Source organism: Dipodomys merriami, unplaced genomic scaffold (assembly GCF_024711535.1).
Source record: "Dipodomys merriami isolate MVZ:Mamm:240054 unplaced genomic scaffold, mDipMer1.0.p SCAF_4, whole genome shotgun sequence".
NCBI classification, from domain to species: domain Eukaryota; kingdom Metazoa; phylum Chordata; class Mammalia; order Rodentia; family Heteromyidae; genus Dipodomys; species Dipodomys merriami.
In genome coordinates, this window is record NW_027205603.1 from 57,754,768 (window position 1) to 57,772,617 (window position 17,850).

Consider the following 17,850-nt stretch of genomic DNA (forward strand, 5'->3'; position numbering starts at 1 on the left):
TTTTCTCCTTTCTTTCCTCTGCCTGCATGCATGACTATTCTCTGCATATCCTCTTCTATGCAAGTACTAAAGCCTGAAGGAGTATTGCTTTGCTTAGTTGGTAAGGAGTTACCATTTCATACCATTGACCACCCTCTCCATCAGACACATGTCCCAAAAGCTGAGAGAAGACGGTTTGATTCCATGGCACTAAATATTGTCAGCAATATCTGTTCAAGTTGCCAAAGTAGATACCATTTGTGCTCATTTTTTCTGTTCTTTTTCTACATCTTTCACCTACATCCTGACAATGCAGTGCTACCTATGCCTATATAATGTGAAATCATTGCCCTGACCCTGACTTTTCTTTGTATCTTTCTTCCAATTAGAACTGTTAGTCACTTGTAAGAGATCAGGTGAATAAAATTAAGAGCGGACACAGATCTTTACAGCTTTATATTTTCATTTAAAAAATACTGATTTGAGGGCTAGGGCTGTAGTACCATGGGAGATCATTTGCTTGGTTTGTGAAAGGTTCTAGGTTTAATCCCCAGAACTGCAAATAAAAGGACTGATGGTTTGGTAAACTAATTGCTAACATATAGATTGATTGGAAAGCCAATCTTGGAAGGAGTATTCTTCCTGGTACTACACTATTTAGATATGGTAGGCGAGGGCCTCTTTAAACCAGTCAGCAGGAGTCAAGGTGTTGGTTATTAATGTTTCTTAGTGGAGAGGATTTGTTAGTATTTTAAGCCATCTAAATACATTTCACTAAAACATTTGTTTAGAGGTTGGTATTTGAAATGATAAGATTTTGACTCATCAGCTATGGTCATTATTTCTCTTTCATTCGGAATTGTGAATCTCTTCTTTGTTCTCCTATAAAAGGAAACCCTACAACAGGTAAAAATCATCTCAATAAACAATCCACTTGTTTTCTTGAATGCAAAGAAATTTGGTGCTGATGTAATGAACTTAGTCCAAAAGGAAAACCAGCTACTGGATGATATAAACAAGGTAAGACCACTGGTTTTATGATTAGAAGGTCATATGACAGGTAACTGTACATCATGACACTGGACATGGTGTTCTGTGAAAAATATACTATAAAAATATGACGTCATTTATTTTATAGAACTTCTTTAGCAAAGCCCTAACAAATGTGTATTAGACCTTAAGCTTACAGATATAGAATATAACAAATGACTTCAAAGAAGCATAAGTAGTATCAACTATGATTTCAAATGTGCTTTATTTTGATTTAATGTAAATTAGCTATCTATCATCATTCAACTTCTAAAGCCCTTTCCAGTGTTCCAAGCCTAGATTTGGGAGCCAAATTGCCTGGGCTTGCCAACTGTGAATAAAGCCATTCATATCAAAATGGGTTGCTTAAAAGTTCCTGCTTTGGCCTGGTGGCTGGGCTCTTGTTGATTATTCTGCTAAGCGGATATCAGTAAAAAAGGTAAAAGAGGAAGTAAAGAAGGAAAAGAGGAACTGCTTTGGGATAAGAAAGGATTTTGAAATGCAAAGTTTTGTCTTAACTGGTTGTTCCAAGATAGAATTAAGACAGACATACCTCAGATTATTTAAGAAAGAGCAGAGGGTATATTTTGCAATTGCTTATTTAAAGTCATTTAATGGTGATCTTATAATGCATCTTACCCTCTTCTAACTAGCTAATTTTGAGCAGATTTTGAACTTAAACTCAACCAATCTGAACAGCAGGTCAAAGCCTGCCGTGCTAGGGATAAATAGGGCAGCAGTGTCTGCTCCCTGGGCTTTTGTGCAGGATTTTTGGCTGATGATGCACGCTTCTGCACAAAAGTAAATTTTGCCTTGCTGGAATAATTCTTTGTTTTCATGTCTATCATTGGGATTCACTCTGGGGTGGTTCTTAGAGAATATATTTAAAACAGACACCATTCTCTTGCTGTGAGTTTATTTTTTATTTTTATTTTTTTTGGTCATGGGGCTTGAACTCTGGGCTGGGGCGCTGTCCCTCAGCTCTTCAGCTCAAGGCTAGCACTCTACCACTTGAGTCACAGCACCACTTCCAGTTTTCTGGTGGTTGATTGGAGATAAGAGTCTCACTGACTTTCCTGCCCAGGCTGGTTTTGAACTATGTTCCTTAGATCTCAGCCTCCTGAGTAGGTAGGATTACAGGCGGCACGCTGTGGGGTTTTAACTTGCTGAATCTTTAGCTTTATGTTTCTCATCTGTAATCAAGATGGTTAAGTGTGCTGTTGAATGAAATGCACTTAGAATAGAGTATGGCGTACTCAGTACTGCACTTTCAACAGTGTTCTGCCTGCTAGTGCTACACAAACTTAGCAAGCATTAGTTTGATTGCCTTCCCTTTTCATAAAGTTTTCCTCAACTACTTTAGATCATAACATCTCTTTTTTTTCTCTTACATCCTTGTCTGTCCCATCCAAATATTAACCAGGCCTGGTCCCATTTAGCTTCTAAAAGTAGATAAGATTCAGTACATTCAGGGTGGTATGGCTGTAAAATACATTCTTGTCTCTCAGTCACTCATATATGTGGGAAATTTTGGACCAACCATTTCTAGTGTTCTAAGAGCTGTCCTGAAGGATATTTCTGTCATTTACAACCTCGTGCTTCTACCAGATGGTCTCACTGTGACCCATACCAGAAAGGCCCAGTATATAGAATCAGATATATGATTTGCAGAGGCAAGTTTCTTTTTTTTTTAATTTAATTTTATTTTATTTGTGAACATACTGTACAGAGGAGTTACAATTACATGGGCAGGATAATGCGTACATTTCTTACCAAGTATTGCAGCATCCTCCTTTGTTTACCCTTCACATCCCTTCCCAGCCTCCCCCCTCCCCCCCAATCCCAATCCTTCTCCTTCCCCCCCTTCCCCCCCCCCCACACCGACGTTGTAAAGCTCGTTTTGGACATGACAACTTGTACTTCTCATTGTTGCAACAGGTCCACCTGTATCCTTAAACAACTGGTTTTTCCCCATCTCCTCCACAGTTATACTGACATCAAATATAGTGAAAGCAGGGGTTATACTGTGGGGGAGGGACATACAAAGCAACAAAGAGATAATCTTATAAATGCGTTAGAAAGACATGCATGAAAGAAAAAAACATTAAAATACACATCTAAGGGTTCATTTTCCTGACATCACATTATCTGACCTTTTCCGCTTGACTCATACATATACTAGATATTACAAATAAGGGAAACCATGGGACCTATGTTTCTTTGGGCCTGGCTTACTTCACTTAATATAATTTTTTCCAAGTTTTTCCATTTCCTAACAAATGGGGCAATGTCATTCTTTCTGATGGAGGCATAGAATTCCATTGTGTATATATACCACATTTTCTTGATCCATTCTTCTACTGAGGGGCATCTGGGTTGGTTCCATATCTTAGCTATGGTAAATAATGCTGCAATAAACATAGTTGTGCTGGTAGTTTTAGTGTGGTCTTGTTTGTAAACATTTGGGTAAATGCCCAAAAGTGGGATTGCTGGGTCATAGGGGAGTTCTATGTGAAGTCTTTTGAGGAACCTCCATACTGCTTTCCAAAGTGGTTGAACAAGTTTACATTCCCACCAACAATGAAGTAAGGTTCCTTTCTGTCCACATCCCCTCCAGCATCCGTTGTTGTTAGAGTTCTTGATTTTTGCCGTTCTAACTGGAGTGAGGTGATATCTCAATGTTGTTTTGATTTGCATTTCTTTTATGGCTAGGGATGTTGAACATTTCTTCATGTGTCTATTGGCCATCCTTCTTTCTTCTGCAGAGAAGTTTCTCTTTAAGTCTTTTGCCCACTTATTTATTGGGCAGTTGTTTCTTTGAGGATTTGTTGTTGGGTGGTTTAATTTTTTGAGTTCCAAGTATATTTTAGATATGAGACCCTTGTCCGTTGTATGGCTAGTAAAGATCTTCTCCCAATCCGTGGGCTTTCTATTGATCTTGCTAGCTATGTCATTTGCCCTGCAGAAGCTCTGCAACTTTTTGCAATCCCATTTGTCCAAGCTTTCTTTGATTTGTTGTGTTTCCAGGTCCCTATTCAGAAAATTTCAGCCTGAGCCAAGGAGACCTAGGGTTTCTCCTAGTCCATCCTGTAATGTTTTCAGAGTGTCTGCTTTGAGTTCAAGGTCTTTGATCCATTTGGAGTTGATTCTGGTGCAGGGTGATATATAAGGATCTAGCTTAAGTTTTCTACATGTAGTTAACCAATTTTGCCAGCACCATTTACTGAAGAGGTTGTCTTTCTTCCATTCTATTGTTTTAGCTCCCTTATCGAAAATTAGATGGCTATAGGTCTGTAGGTTCATTTCTGGGTTTTCAATTCTATTCCATTGGTCCTGAGGTCTGTTCTTATGCCAATACCAAGCTGTTTTGATTACTATGGCTTTATAGTAGAGTTTGAAGTTTGGTATTGATATTCCTCCAGCAGTGTTCTTTCCGTTGAGGAGCATTTTTGCTATTTGGGGGTCTTTTATTGTTCCATATGAATTTTTGGATTGCCTCTTCTATTTCCTTGAAGAATGAGGGTGGAATTTTGATAGGTATTGCATTGAATTTGTAGATAGCCTTGGGAAGTATTGCCATTTTCACGATGTTAATCTTTCCAATCCAGGAGCATGGGAGCTTTTGCCATTTTTTAAGTTCTGTGTTGATTTCCTTTTTTAAGATTTTAAAGTTTTCATCGTAGAGGTCCTTCACTTCTTTAGTTAATTCCTAGGTATTTTATTTTTTGTGGGGCTATTACAAATGGAGTTGCTTTCCTAATTTCAGCCACACTTTTCTCATTGTTGAAGAGGCAAGTTTCTTTATTTACCAAATAATGAAAAATTCAACATAGTGATAGTAGAGCGTAAGCTAAGTTAGAAAGCCTTCTAATTGTGGGGGCCTTTTGATCTGCAGATTGCAAATTCATGCCAATTTTGCCTGCATCACTGCAACTCTTAGTCTCTCACGGTGTTCTTAGGATTTTACTTCTGAAGGAATATTGGGAATCATTACTAGCAATTTTTGTTCTCTTTAAAAAGGAGAAGATGTAGTCATAATTGGTCAAGTGTGACACTAGTTTTATTTTTAATCACAAAACCTTATTACGTTATGTAGCAAGACACAGTTGTATTTTGAGTAGTATAGAGCTTTTTCTTTTTTTTCGAATCAATGTAAGTTCACACCATTACATGAATGTTTGATCATTTTTTTATCCAAAATCAAAACAGAGACTAGCAGAAAAAGTTTGAAAGAAGATATTCTAAGTAGATAATATAACTTATCTTCTGATCTAAAGTGTACTTAGCAGAGGCCTTTCATTGAGATTCGTCTTTTCTTTTCTTTTTTCTTTTTTTCTTTTTTTGGTCCAGTAGTGGGGCCTGAACTCTGGGTCTGGGCGCTGTCCCTCAGCTCTTCAGCTCAAGGCTAGTGCTCTACCACTTGAGCCACAGCGCCACTTCCAGGTTTTTTCTTTTTTGCTTATGTGGTGCTGAGGAATCGAACCCAGGGCCTCATGCATGCAAGGCAAGCACTCTACCACTGAGCCACCTTCCCAGCCCAAGAGATTCTTTTCTAAATAAAATTCCTCACACTCAAAAAATAAGTGTACTTAGAACTCATTGTCATTTTATTATTTCTATGTTCCTTGCATACAGTATTCTGAAAACAAGGCTTGTGAAGAATGTTTTCAGGAGATTAGTTTTGGTTAGTCCTATGGAGAAAGGAATGAGATGCTTGTATGGACCAGAAATAAATCTATGTAACTTGTCTCTTCTTTATATATGTTTTTATTTCAGTGTGAACAAAACACATTGCTGAATTCGCTGTCAAATGGCAACTGCAATGGTAAGTTGTCCTTATGGAAGAAACTGAGTATTCTGACTTGAATTTAGATTAGAGATTAAATCTCCTTCCCATTGGTTCCCCACTGACTTCTTCCCTTTCTCCACCTCTCTCCTCTACTTTTCTTCTCCTACTTCCTTTGTTGTATTCTCCTTACCCTTACTGTCTCCTTTTTCTTCTACTCTCACTTCCTTTGTCATACTTCCTTTCCTTTTATTCTCCTTTCTTTGTTCCTCCTTAGTCAGCTCTTCTTCCTTTTGTCTTTTTCTTCCTCTTTACTTTCTCTTATTGTTTCTTTTATGTCATTCTCCTTCTCTATCCCCTCTTTTCTTTGACTTCTCCCTCTTTACTTTTTATTCCTCCTTTCTTCTTTAGTGGTCCTTTTCTCTTCTTTTTTGTTTATTTCAAAGCAAAAGTAAATAAAAGTAATTAGTAACAGTAAATAAAATAAGTGTTTTAAACACAGACTGACATTCATACTGTGGTTTTAATGTGAATCAGCATTTTCTTTCAAATATTATCTCCAAATGTTTTTCATTTTCACCCAAAACAAAAACAGCAATTTTAAACAACTACAGGTTCATACTTACTTGGGAGAAAAAAAAAACTCAAGAAATGGCAAGAAATGTTTTCATCATTGGTGCCTGTTAAGTTAACCTGGTTGATATTTATTGATAACAATATCTTCTTGCTAAATGGAAAGTGGTTTTATTGGAAATATTTTGAAAGTATATATTTTATTATCTACTTGTAATTTTAGTTAAAAATTCCATGATTCCATCATTACAATAAACCTATAATTCAATATATAGATATAAATATATTATCTATAAATATATCTATCTATATCTATAAGCATCTATATATGTAAATACAGATATTATCTGTCTAGAAGCTGAATAGATGACATGATTTATTAGTGAATGAAATAGTACCACATATGTTGCTCTTATTAGAAACAAATTGATGATAAGTCAATTTTAAAATTAAACATTACAAACTGCATAACATTTATTCCCCTCTTAAATGTTATTTTTATAAAGAATAGTCAGTTATAAATATTCCTTTTTTTAAATGGCTTGGTTATTCCTTCATTCCTCAATATAACCTTGCATTGTTCTATAGACTATACTTTTATTTACTATTATTTCCAAAGCAATTTGTTTCTATATAGTCTTTTCAAGTTTCTGGGCATTTCAAATAATGGAAATAGTATATTTAGACATACCAGTCAACATGTAATTAAACTGTAAATCTTTAATAGAAGGACGATACATAGAAATAAGATCATTCCATGCCTTCATCTATTTGAAAATTAGTAAATACTCTTTGAAATTATATATCACACAAAAAAGAAATTATAGTGAAAATAATGATTAAAATTTATTTTACTAAATGAACTATGCAGAAAGTTTTAGGGAACACATAAAGCAGTACTGAAGGAAACAAAAACTAGAAGTCTACAAATCTAAAAATGGAAATCAAAATAAGAAATAAATACAAAATTAAGAGCACTGACATAACCACAGTTTGGGTCTTTCAAAAGCAATAATCAAGTATCAAACAAACCTAAGGAATAATGGTAAATCATAAGTAAAGAATAGTAGTAACATAAAACGTAATATATAATCAGATTCTAGGCATATGTAAGACATGAGAAAATAGTAGACATTTTGATACCAAAAGAAAATTGAGATGACATGGACAAATTCCTAGTAAGATATAATTTTCTAAAATTGATCTAAAACATAAAAGGAAAACATCCCCCAAAGTTTCTACAACTGGTAAAGAAATTAAATCATTAATGCAAAATCTTTCCATAGACAAGAAAATTTTCATACCTTAGTGTGTTCATCAGTAATTTTGACAAAAGTGGATAGATAGTAAAAGATTCTTCATGGTAGCATTGTTTATAATACCTCCCAAATGAACACAATATGAGGGCTAAATGATATATAGAAGGTTTATGTAATTTGATTATAAGCATATTAAAGTATCTAATGTACTACAGTACATAATATATTCCCAGTCAATATATAACAGAATAGAATAGAAGTATGAATCAGCTTAGTGTGTTATCTCAAGCTTGTAATCCTAGCTACTTGGGATGCAGAGAACAGGAGATCACTGTTTAGGACAAGCCTTCAGCTATTTCCATCTTAACCAATGTCTGAACAAGTTGGCACATCCTGATTATCCCAGCTTCAGAAGCATAATGTCTAGGACATGGCCCATACCTGTCTCACAGGGACATGAGGAAGCACAAATAGGAAGATCACAATCCAGGTCAGGATGGGCATTACTTTGAAAATAAATAACACACAAAAAAAGATGACTGGAGTTATGGCTCAAATGGTAGAGTGTCCAGCAAGAACAAAGCCTTGAATTCTGTCTTTGGTGACATTCTCTTGTCTTTCCTTAACGTTTTATTCATATATTTTCCAGGCCTCATAAAGCTCAAATGATTTGTTCAAGTGATTTGTTTATATGTTTGATAGTGAGTCTACTGAAGAGATGGACCTTCATCTCTCTTGTTCACTCACTATTGACTTATATTTCCCAGGAGACTCTTTAGAATAATCATTCAGTGCATCTGTGTTAACTGACTGCTTGTATAAGTGAATGAATGAATGAGGGAAATGTTCAGTAATATGTTCTTGTTTTCTTTCTTGTCCTGAATATTTCTTATCTCCTTATTTCTTGAGAAATTAGAGTTTTAAGATTGCTTCTCAAAAGTTAATTGATGCCAACAGGAAAAACACTTAATTTTAAAAAAAGTTATGAGTGACTCAGATTGTCAAGAATCGTTTGAAGTATATAAAAAAGCACTCCTAAATTATACGACTATGAATACTTTTTAATTAAAGGAGTTAATGAATATTCCACAGGAAAGATCTGGTTTCTACAGTCTGGAGTTAATTGCCCACCCACACCTGATGGTTAATTTCTTTCTGAAATGTTGTTTTTTGTAGATAAAGCCCATCATTTACCACATCCCACATGGATATAGATTAGTTGTTTCCTTTGCACATGCTCCAAGCTTACTTTGTTTTGCTTAAGGCAGGATATTAGCTGTGCATTCACTTTACTCTTTTCTGGTATGATGTGATTTTTATTGCAGTAGTTGATTTACTTAGAAGCTTAGAACACAAGGTTATATCCATAAAACCAGTAACAATGGCAGAAATGGCAGAAATGAAAGGATACTATGTAAAAGGAACTTCATTTTTTGGAATGTTTCTGAAATGTACATTGAATTTAAATTTTCATTTGAGTGAATTGTTAATTTCTTTTTTTACTTTAAAAGAGGAATCATGCATTGCTTCTTATAAAGTAGCTTGTTCAAAGAAATGATCACAACTATATGGTGTGAGTTTTTTTGCTTAATATGGTTTTATTAAGGATATTCTGGGAATACATATATATTTTTATTAAAAGAATAGTACACTGTGCATTAGTGGCTCATGCCTGTAATCATAGCTACTCTGGAAGTTGAATGAGATCTGAGCATCATGATTCAAAGCTAGCCCAGGCAGGAAAGCCCATGAAACTCAGACCTAAAAAAAGCCAAAAGTGGAGCTATGTCTAAAATGGTAGAGTGCTAGTCTTGAACAAAAAAAAGCTCAGGGACAGCATCCAAGCCCAAAGTTCAAACCCCAGGACTGGCACACACACACACACACACACACACACACACACACACACACACACACACACACACACACAGAGCCACACACACACACACACACACACACACACACACACACAGTCACACACACACAGAATAGCACTTAGAAAAATAAAATATAAAGTAAAAGACAAAGCACATCAATAGCATATACTGTGAGAAAAATGGAAGTAAAATTTTTGAATTGCTATTAATAAAGGCTAAATATTTACATGGTTATTAGACTACTATGACAAATTATAAAATTATTACAAGTGATGGGAATTGTCAATACAGTTTAGCAATGAAGACTATATGGTAGATGAGAAAAGAAAGAAAAGTGTTTCTGAAAAATTCTAATACCTTTGTATTGACATTTTACTAGTAATCTAGACAGTTAACATCAATCTCTCTGGTTAATCTAAATACAAATTATTTTTTGTTTTTAGTTTTAGCAGTGATATAGTAGTCAGGGCCTTGCAGTCACTGGACTTGTTGGGTTTGCTGATGTGCTACTACTTAATTAAGCCACACTTGCAGCCCAACACTTTGAAGTTTGAGGTTCTGGTGTAGCATGTGAGGCCAATGGATGCACAGTCCTAATCCATACCAACTACTTTGTTCTTTCTTACAGCAGAAACATGCATAAGGGAAACTCCAATACAGTGCCTGGCATACACTTGACCTTCAGCTCTTACTGGTTGAATGTTAGCCAGGGAGGTCTGAGAATTTAAGCTGTCGTTAGTGTTTACTTAAAGTTGCCCCTTTGGTTGGGTGGCTGGTGTTTTTTGTTTTTGCTTTTTCTTTTCTTTTTTTTTCATAGAGCATTACTTTGTTAAACCAATGAGATATCTACTTTTCATAAATTTCCATTATTTTTCAACTACTCATTTTTAATCAAATATCATTTAATGTCCCAATCCTATCCTTGCTTTTCAGAGTATTACAATCTTGAAGACAAGAGTAAAATTATGTTGTTCATCTGTTAGTACCCACTGCATTTTTAACAACTTCTTGTATATAGTACCTATTCTGTAGCTATTAATCAATTGATAGATATGAATCTAGACTTAAATTCAAATACATTAGACATTACTTTGTAACATTTTTCCTTTTTCTAACAGTTAATGCCATATAAAATTTTTCAATGCCATCCAGGCATGGTGGCTCATACCTTTAATCTTAGCATTTTTGAGGATTTTGAGTTCAACACTAACGTGAGCTATATCATGATTCCTTGACCAGCCTGGGATTTGGTGTGGGATCTGTCTCAAGAACAAAACTAAACAAAATACCTAAAAACCAAAATAATGTGTTTTATTTCTGTGTCTATTTTATATTCCTGCTCATTTGGTTTTATCTCTTAATTGCAGTTTTTTGTTAAATGCACTCTTTCTTTCATATTTTCCTTCATGTTTAGAAACATCCACTTGATCGTTAGTGAGACAACTACAGTGAAAAACCTTGGGCATTTTCAATGGCAAAACTAATCCAATTAAGTGTGTGTGTGTGTGTGTGTGTGTGTGTGTGTGTGTGTGTGTGTGGTATGTGTGTGTGTGTGTGTGTGTGTGTGTGTGTGTGTGTGTGTGTGTGTGTGTGTATTTTTTACCCCAGAGAATTTCTTGATAACCAATGAACTGGACCTTATTTAATAGACTTTGACTAGAAATAGTACATGACTTACTCTGTGAAACATGACACATTTTGGAAGACCTAACTGGGTCCTATCACTGTTTAGAAATGTCACATGAAGAAACGGTGGCCCTGAGATTGTCGTTCAAAAAGAGGTCAAGAATTCCTCAGTAAAAGCATTTTCTTGTCATATATGCTTAGAGGCAGATTTAGGCAGATTTCCTGGGATACCAAATGAAACTCAATTTTCAGGGTTCCTTACACATTTCCCTAGTTATTGTCAGATAAGCCCTACTAATGGATTTGCTTTAGAGAGTGAATCCAAAAGTGCATAAGCCTCATGCATTACAAAAGCAGACTCTACCTCTATGTCTATTCATGCGGTGAAGAGTGTGTGGGATTGTGTAAAACATGTTATTTACCATGTGAGAGAATTCTGTGTCAACCCCCAATTTAGTAAGATAATCCTTTCAAATTCATTTTAACCTGCTGAGCCTTCGTTTCTCTATTTGAGAAATAATCCTGATCAGATCATTAAACTATCTTATCCAATTCTCTCTGATTTATATGGTTGATACCTGAGATAACATTCTCATCATCAAAAATCCAGATTCAGAAGTAATAATTGACAAAATTAGATGTCAGTAAGTGTTGAGAATTCATGTTGTTAAACATGTCATTTTCCTACCATTCAAGGCAGCAAGAGAAATCCCTAGGAACCCTCCCTAACTTAAGTCTCTGTTCTTCCTACAGATGAATTGGCACAGCCCTGCTCTAGTGAGAAGTGTTCTTTAGTCTTGGATTGCACTGGCTTGACCTTTTTTGACTATTCTGGAGTATCTATGCTTGTCGAGGTATGTATACAGACTGTGTTTAGAGTGAATCACCCCTTCTCTTTAGTAGTAGGTTTCCATCAGCCATTCTCTCCATTCCAGAGTCTAAGCTTGCCTCCTTTCCCATAGGGATGTAGGACTTGAGGTCTCAGACTACTATAGGTTTATTTACAGCAAATCTCATCTACGTAATGCTTCCTTGTCTACTTCTGTCTGTTTGGTCTAATGAAGTTACTACAGCTACTTTTTTCTTGGGTTCCCTCCTCATTGTGGCCTGCAGGCCTGCTTTGTGGCAGAAAGCTGAGCTTCTGGTAGGGATCCACTTGTTTGTCTTTCTATCAGTGCTGTGCTGCCTGAGACCTAGTAGATACTAGGTTTGCTTATTTCTGATGGATAGGACAGTATGATCAGAAGTAGAAACTGAACATCGATTTTTAAAGAGTTCTGATTAGCAATGTTGATCTTGTATCACTTTGTAGACTTTCTTCTCTTTTCTTCTTTTCTCTTTCTTTCTCCTCTCTCTCTCTCTTTCTTTCTTTCTTTCTTTCTTTCTTTCTTTCTTTCTTTCTTTCTTTCTTTTTGTTCTCTCTCCTTCCTTCCTTCCTTCCTTCCTTCCTTCCTTCCTTCCTTCCTTCCTTCCTTCCTTCCTTCCTTCCTTCCTTCCTTCCTTTCCTCTCTCTCTCTTTCTTTCTCTTTCTTTCCCTTTCTTTCTCTTTCTCTCTCACTTTTTTGTTTTCTTTTTGGTGCATACTCTACTTCCTTTGTGGTTACAATCAGAGTTTCAGCTTGCTTCTTAGAACTCTAGCACTATTGTTTACCAGCTTAATTTCAGCTACAAACAAAAATTGTTACTCTTAATCACCTTTACCCACATACTCCTTCAGTTGTTGATGTCACAAAATCCATCTTTATGTATTATATGTCCAAAAACCAGACCAATCACTTTTGTACATTAGTCTCATAAACAATAGAAATTAAGTTATAAGCCAGTTATAATAATAGTTATCCAAATATTACCCTTACCAGATATCTTTATTTCTGCAGATGCCTTTCATTACTATCTAGTATACTTTCTAAAAGATTTTTATTTGCATATATTAATTGTACACAGAGAATTTTTTTGTGCTGTTTTCACACATGCATTCTGTGTACTCTAATCAAAACTACAAGAGGAGTTTTTGTTTTTGCAATAGCAGATACCTAGAAAACAAAATAATATACAAATAAAAGCTTAAATACTTCAGATCTTGAATCTAGTGGCCATTTTTGGAAAGTTACACCTTTTTATTTTGTTGTTGTTTACTATAAAACTTTTGCACAATTGAGTAGATGCATGATTCAGTATGAATATTTAATTTTTTTGCAACTAAACCTGGATTGTAAGCATAGTATCTCTTCATGTTTTTGTGCTTTGTGTTGCCAAGGTCTTGAAGAGTAGTCGAATTTATCTGGGTACTCATCTAAAATGCACTCTTCTGAGACTTGGTTCTGGCCTAGCATTTTCAATTTAAACATTCATAGGTGTTTCTAAGGCAGGTGGATTAAGGATCATTTTTGGAGACAGTGCACTAGGATTGCACTTTTACAGAGAAAGGTTAGTAGGTTTATTTTGGCTCAATTGTATTTTAAATTTGTTGTTGAAATTGTTAGCTACTCTATCTAGAATTTTTTTTTCAAAACATGACATAGGGTAAAAAGGAGGAAATGGCTACTCTCTCTTCTTGAGCTGGGGTCTAAAGTTGATGGTGCAGCGAAATCCCAGCAATATAGGCACTGGGTCTGCGGAGAAAGGGCTTCCCTTTTCCTCCCACATAGCAGTGGTTTTAAAACTCCCTACAGTGAAATGAGGGAATGAGGCAACTGATGAGCTTAAAAAAACCTCGTAGAAAAGTGACATCTGCCCCTAGTTAGGAGTTTGTTTTTTAAACAGGTATACAAAACTAGCAGCAGTTTACCTCAGTCTTTCCCCCCTTTTTCCTTTTTAATTTCTCACTGCTGTTTGATTTATTTCATCCTGGTTTAGTACTATTTTGATATATGCTAAGAACATAGGCTTTGAAGATAGATGAATCTTTTAATAACTGTCCATTTGTGAGATCTAAGCTCAAGTATTGGTTTGCTTTTCGATGAACTAGAAGTGGAAATACTGAATCTGTCATGTTATTGTGAGGCTTAGAGATAATATACTATACATAAAGTACCTACAAACCTATCTGACAGTTAGTCAGTACTCAGTAAGTATTCTATTACTGTTTGCCTCAATTTTAAAAAGCCATGTTTCTAAAAGTAAAGTAATTGTAACTAATATTGGTTCTTAGTCCAACCATCTTGAAAGTACAGGGCAAAAAGCCACAGGGACTTTTCAGCCATCCATACCTTCCTGTTTTCTACCAACACTCCCTGGGTTGCGTGTTCAGTATCTTTATAAAGAATATTCTTCCAAGAGTTGCAGTAGGGTGAAGTGACTGCTATTTATTATTTCACTTGGGAAACTGGAGAAGCCGATGAGCTAGAGAGGTCAATGAACTGGAGATTATGTTTATCCACATCAACAAGCCACCCAGAGCAATATGTTTGTGCTTCATTGAGCTCAAAGAAAAGTCCAACACTGGGAGGTCACCTTGAGTTAATCACTGTTACTTATAAAAAAAACAGGAGCCACTTATGCAATGTCAAAGTCTGAGTTTATATATATTTCATATTTTGTTTGTTCATTTATGTTCACAGTGATGTAACTATCTTCTACAATTCTCACAGAGATGAAACTGTTTACCTTTAGAATAGAAATAAGAGAAATTGGATGGATCAATTATATGGTTAGAATTATTACAGATGTAGCTCCTATATTTCATCTGCACAACACTTTGTTATTATACAACAAAATTCATCCATCCTATTGTAACTATAACTCTTAGATTTACTTTCAGTGAATACCACAGGCTGACATTGGTCTGGGTGAATTTGAGATCGATGCCTTCCTTAAGTTTCTTCTCCTTATATTTTCTAGAACTTAAAGAGGCAAAAAAGTGAGTTCTTATCTCTCATTTTGATAGATTAGACTTGATAGACTCTAAAAATGGAAATTTAGGATCCAATGTCCTAGGGATGCCTGGGATCAAGAGACTGAATAGTCTCAAATTCTTATTATAAAACATTAAAGTCAGCAGTAGGTCAAGAGACACCAACACTTTCATTGACTTCTAATGAAAACTTGACCTCTGTTTTAGCTCATGTCTATGGGGAAAGGAAGGTGATGTTTTGAGTTTTCCTACATAAATTAGAAAACGTAAGCAGCCAAACTCAGTCTCAGCATAGATGGATGCCTCATTGCATCCACCTTAATCAGTTAGATTATGTCCAACTGTGTAACAATACCTCCCTCTGGTGGTTTGAATTCAGAGCATGGAATTTCTTTCTGAAGACTTGTTCCTTTGTCAGCTGGTCTGAATGAATCATGGTATATTATTTTAATTCTTCCAGGTTTACATGAATTGCAAGGGCAGGAATGTGGATGTATCACTAGCCAATTGCACAGGTAAGAGAGTCTTCTTCCCTGACAGCCAATGTGATCCTCTGCTACTCCTCATCTTTGTGTTACTTGCACTCTTATAGCCTCCTTGATAAAAGCAATGACGTACTGTGGAAACCTGGATTCCGAGAAACCAATTTTTTTTGACTCAGTATCTGCAGCCATCAGTAACATCTACTCAAATAAGGTGAGTTGATCAAGGTAGCTTGTAAGAGTTGTATGGAAAATAAGAATATAAAATCAAGGGATTTGCTTTTTTAATATTCTATTTCTACCTCTCTGGCATTTAAAAACTCCAAATCTCCTCTTTTCTCCACTTCAGTTCTTTACTATGAATAAAGAAACTTTCTTCCATTAGGCCAGTTATGAGTAAGTACTTAATACATTTGGCTGTTCTCACAAGGTCACTGCTGAGAGATTCAACAATCACCTATCAAGAGCTGTACTTTGCTGCTGCTCCCAGGATACAACTCACCGCTCTCAAATGTAAAGGGGGGTGGGAAACCCCTATAAATGTGGAATTTTATGCTTTTATCTCGGCTCAGATATCCTTTCCCCTAGATTTACTTGTTTTTTATTAATAAGTTTTTTTATTGTGAAAATACCCTACAGAGGGGTTACAATTACATGAGCAGGGTAATGAGTACATTTCTTACCAAGCATTGTTGTCTCCTTCTTTGTTTTCCCTTCCCATCCCTGCCCTCCCATCTCTCCCCCCCCCCCCTCCCGCCCCATTTACCTTGATTTCCATCTTTGGAAACATTATTTGCAGAGTAGAGCTCACCTGGTGGGAAGTGTGGAGTTCACACCTTCCAAATGCTCCCAGAGCTGTAAGTTCCAGAACATTTTCTTTGATTTGAATCATTTAGCATTTCCCCATCCCTAGAACAACATTTGATGCCTCCCAGGATCACCCCTATTCTATTCAGTGGGAATAGGATGTATTTACCAAGCAATAATAATAATAATAATACCACTATTATTATTGTAATTACTGTTGTTGTTATTATTACATATCTAACACTTATTAAGTGCTCACTGTGTTCTCAGGATATTCTAACAGCATTATTACATTAACTAGCCAAACTTGCCACTGCCTTAAGCAGAAGGCACTATTATTCAGACCATTTTTAGAAATGAGAAAACCAAAGCTGAAGGTAGTGTGCCATTTGGGCCAGTTTAAAAATCAGTGATGTGATTCTGGACCTGTAGCTTTAAGTCACTCTATCTGCTCTGATGCTTCATGGATTTTCTTTCTTTCTTTCTTTCTTTCTTTCTTTCTTTCTTTCTTTCTTTCTTTCTTTCTTTCTTTCTTTCTTTCTTTCTTTCTTTCTTTCTTTCTGTCTCTCTGTCTCTCTCTCTGTCTCTCTCTCTGTCTCTGTCTCTCTGTCTCTCTCTCTCTCTCTGTCTCTCTCTCTCTCTCTCTCTCTCTCTTTCTGCTGTCACTATATCACAGCTCCACTTCTGGCTCTTTGGTGGTTTATTGGAGATAAGAATCTAATGGACTTGCCTGTCCAGGCTGGCTTTGAACTGTTATCCTCAGATCTCAGTGTCCTGTAACCCTAGGTGAGAGTGATCAGTGCCCAGTTGGCTCATCCATTTTCCTAGCATGGTGGGACCACATCTGTTGTGTTTATTTCTGCACTGATTTAAGAGTTGAGTAAAAAGCACATGCTCTTTCTTCCTCTCTTCTTTCAGAATTTGAACAAGCTCAGTGACCACAGTGAAGTGTGAGGTCCACCTATTGCTGTCTGGATCTTGCTCTGAGGAAGGACCATATGCTGGCATTTTGCACAATATTTTTTGTACAGGCCCTGCACATGACCTCTGCTACAATAAGAATGATGTGACTTACTAACTGCATTGCCACTGGTCAAGAATTGTCAATATTTTTTTCCTAATCCTTTTTAGTAAGCAGATTCATTTTGTTATATAGAAAGAAATGCACATGCATTTAGCTATAGCAAATTGAGAACAGACATGATTTTTTTCTTTATCACAATATTGTATATTGTTTTATAACTCTTTTGTTGTAAGCTGATTTTTAAAACTGATAAACACCTTTATCATAAGTGATTTGAAATATTTACAAGCCATTTGTCAATACAATGCACATGATATTCACAGCAATAAAGCACCAGAAAATGGTAAACTATAATTCATCTATCTTCATATTTTCAACAGATTCACCCTGAAGCACTGAAAACAGTAGTAGCTTAATAAAACCAAGATTTTAATGTTGGTCTCCTTTGTTGTAAATATTAGAAAATGCTTAGGCCAGTTTGCTCTAATTTCCACATTCCCCATCTCATAAGAGGCTCCATTTTCTACTTTAATTTTATTGGAGCCAGAAAATATG

The 17,850-nt window shown here is 35.8% G+C and overlaps 1 protein-coding gene across 4 annotated transcripts in view; it reads left to right on the plus strand.

The window, feature by feature from the left end:
* Positions 1-17,567, plus strand: part of Slc26a7 (solute carrier family 26 member 7) — a 111,821-nt gene extending 94,254 nt beyond the window's left edge. The window contains exons 14-19 of one of the 4 annotated variants that reach the window (XM_069991043.1): positions 871-999; positions 5,785-5,833; positions 11,883-11,983; positions 15,443-15,497; positions 15,575-15,678; positions 17,190-17,567. In XM_069991043.1, the coding sequence (XP_069847144.1) occupies positions 871-999; positions 5,785-5,833; positions 11,883-11,983; positions 15,443-15,497; positions 15,575-15,678; positions 17,190-17,225 (474 nt within the window). In that variant the 3' untranslated portion in view covers positions 17,226-17,567. Of the gene's footprint in view, positions 1-870; positions 1,000-5,784; positions 5,834-11,882; positions 11,984-15,442; positions 15,498-15,574; positions 15,679-16,263; positions 16,418-17,189 lie in introns of those variants that run through there. The other 3 variants (XM_069991045.1, XM_069991044.1, XM_069991042.1) reach the window with 3 other exon arrangements.
* The last annotated feature ends 283 nt before the right edge of the window (positions 17,568-17,850 follow it).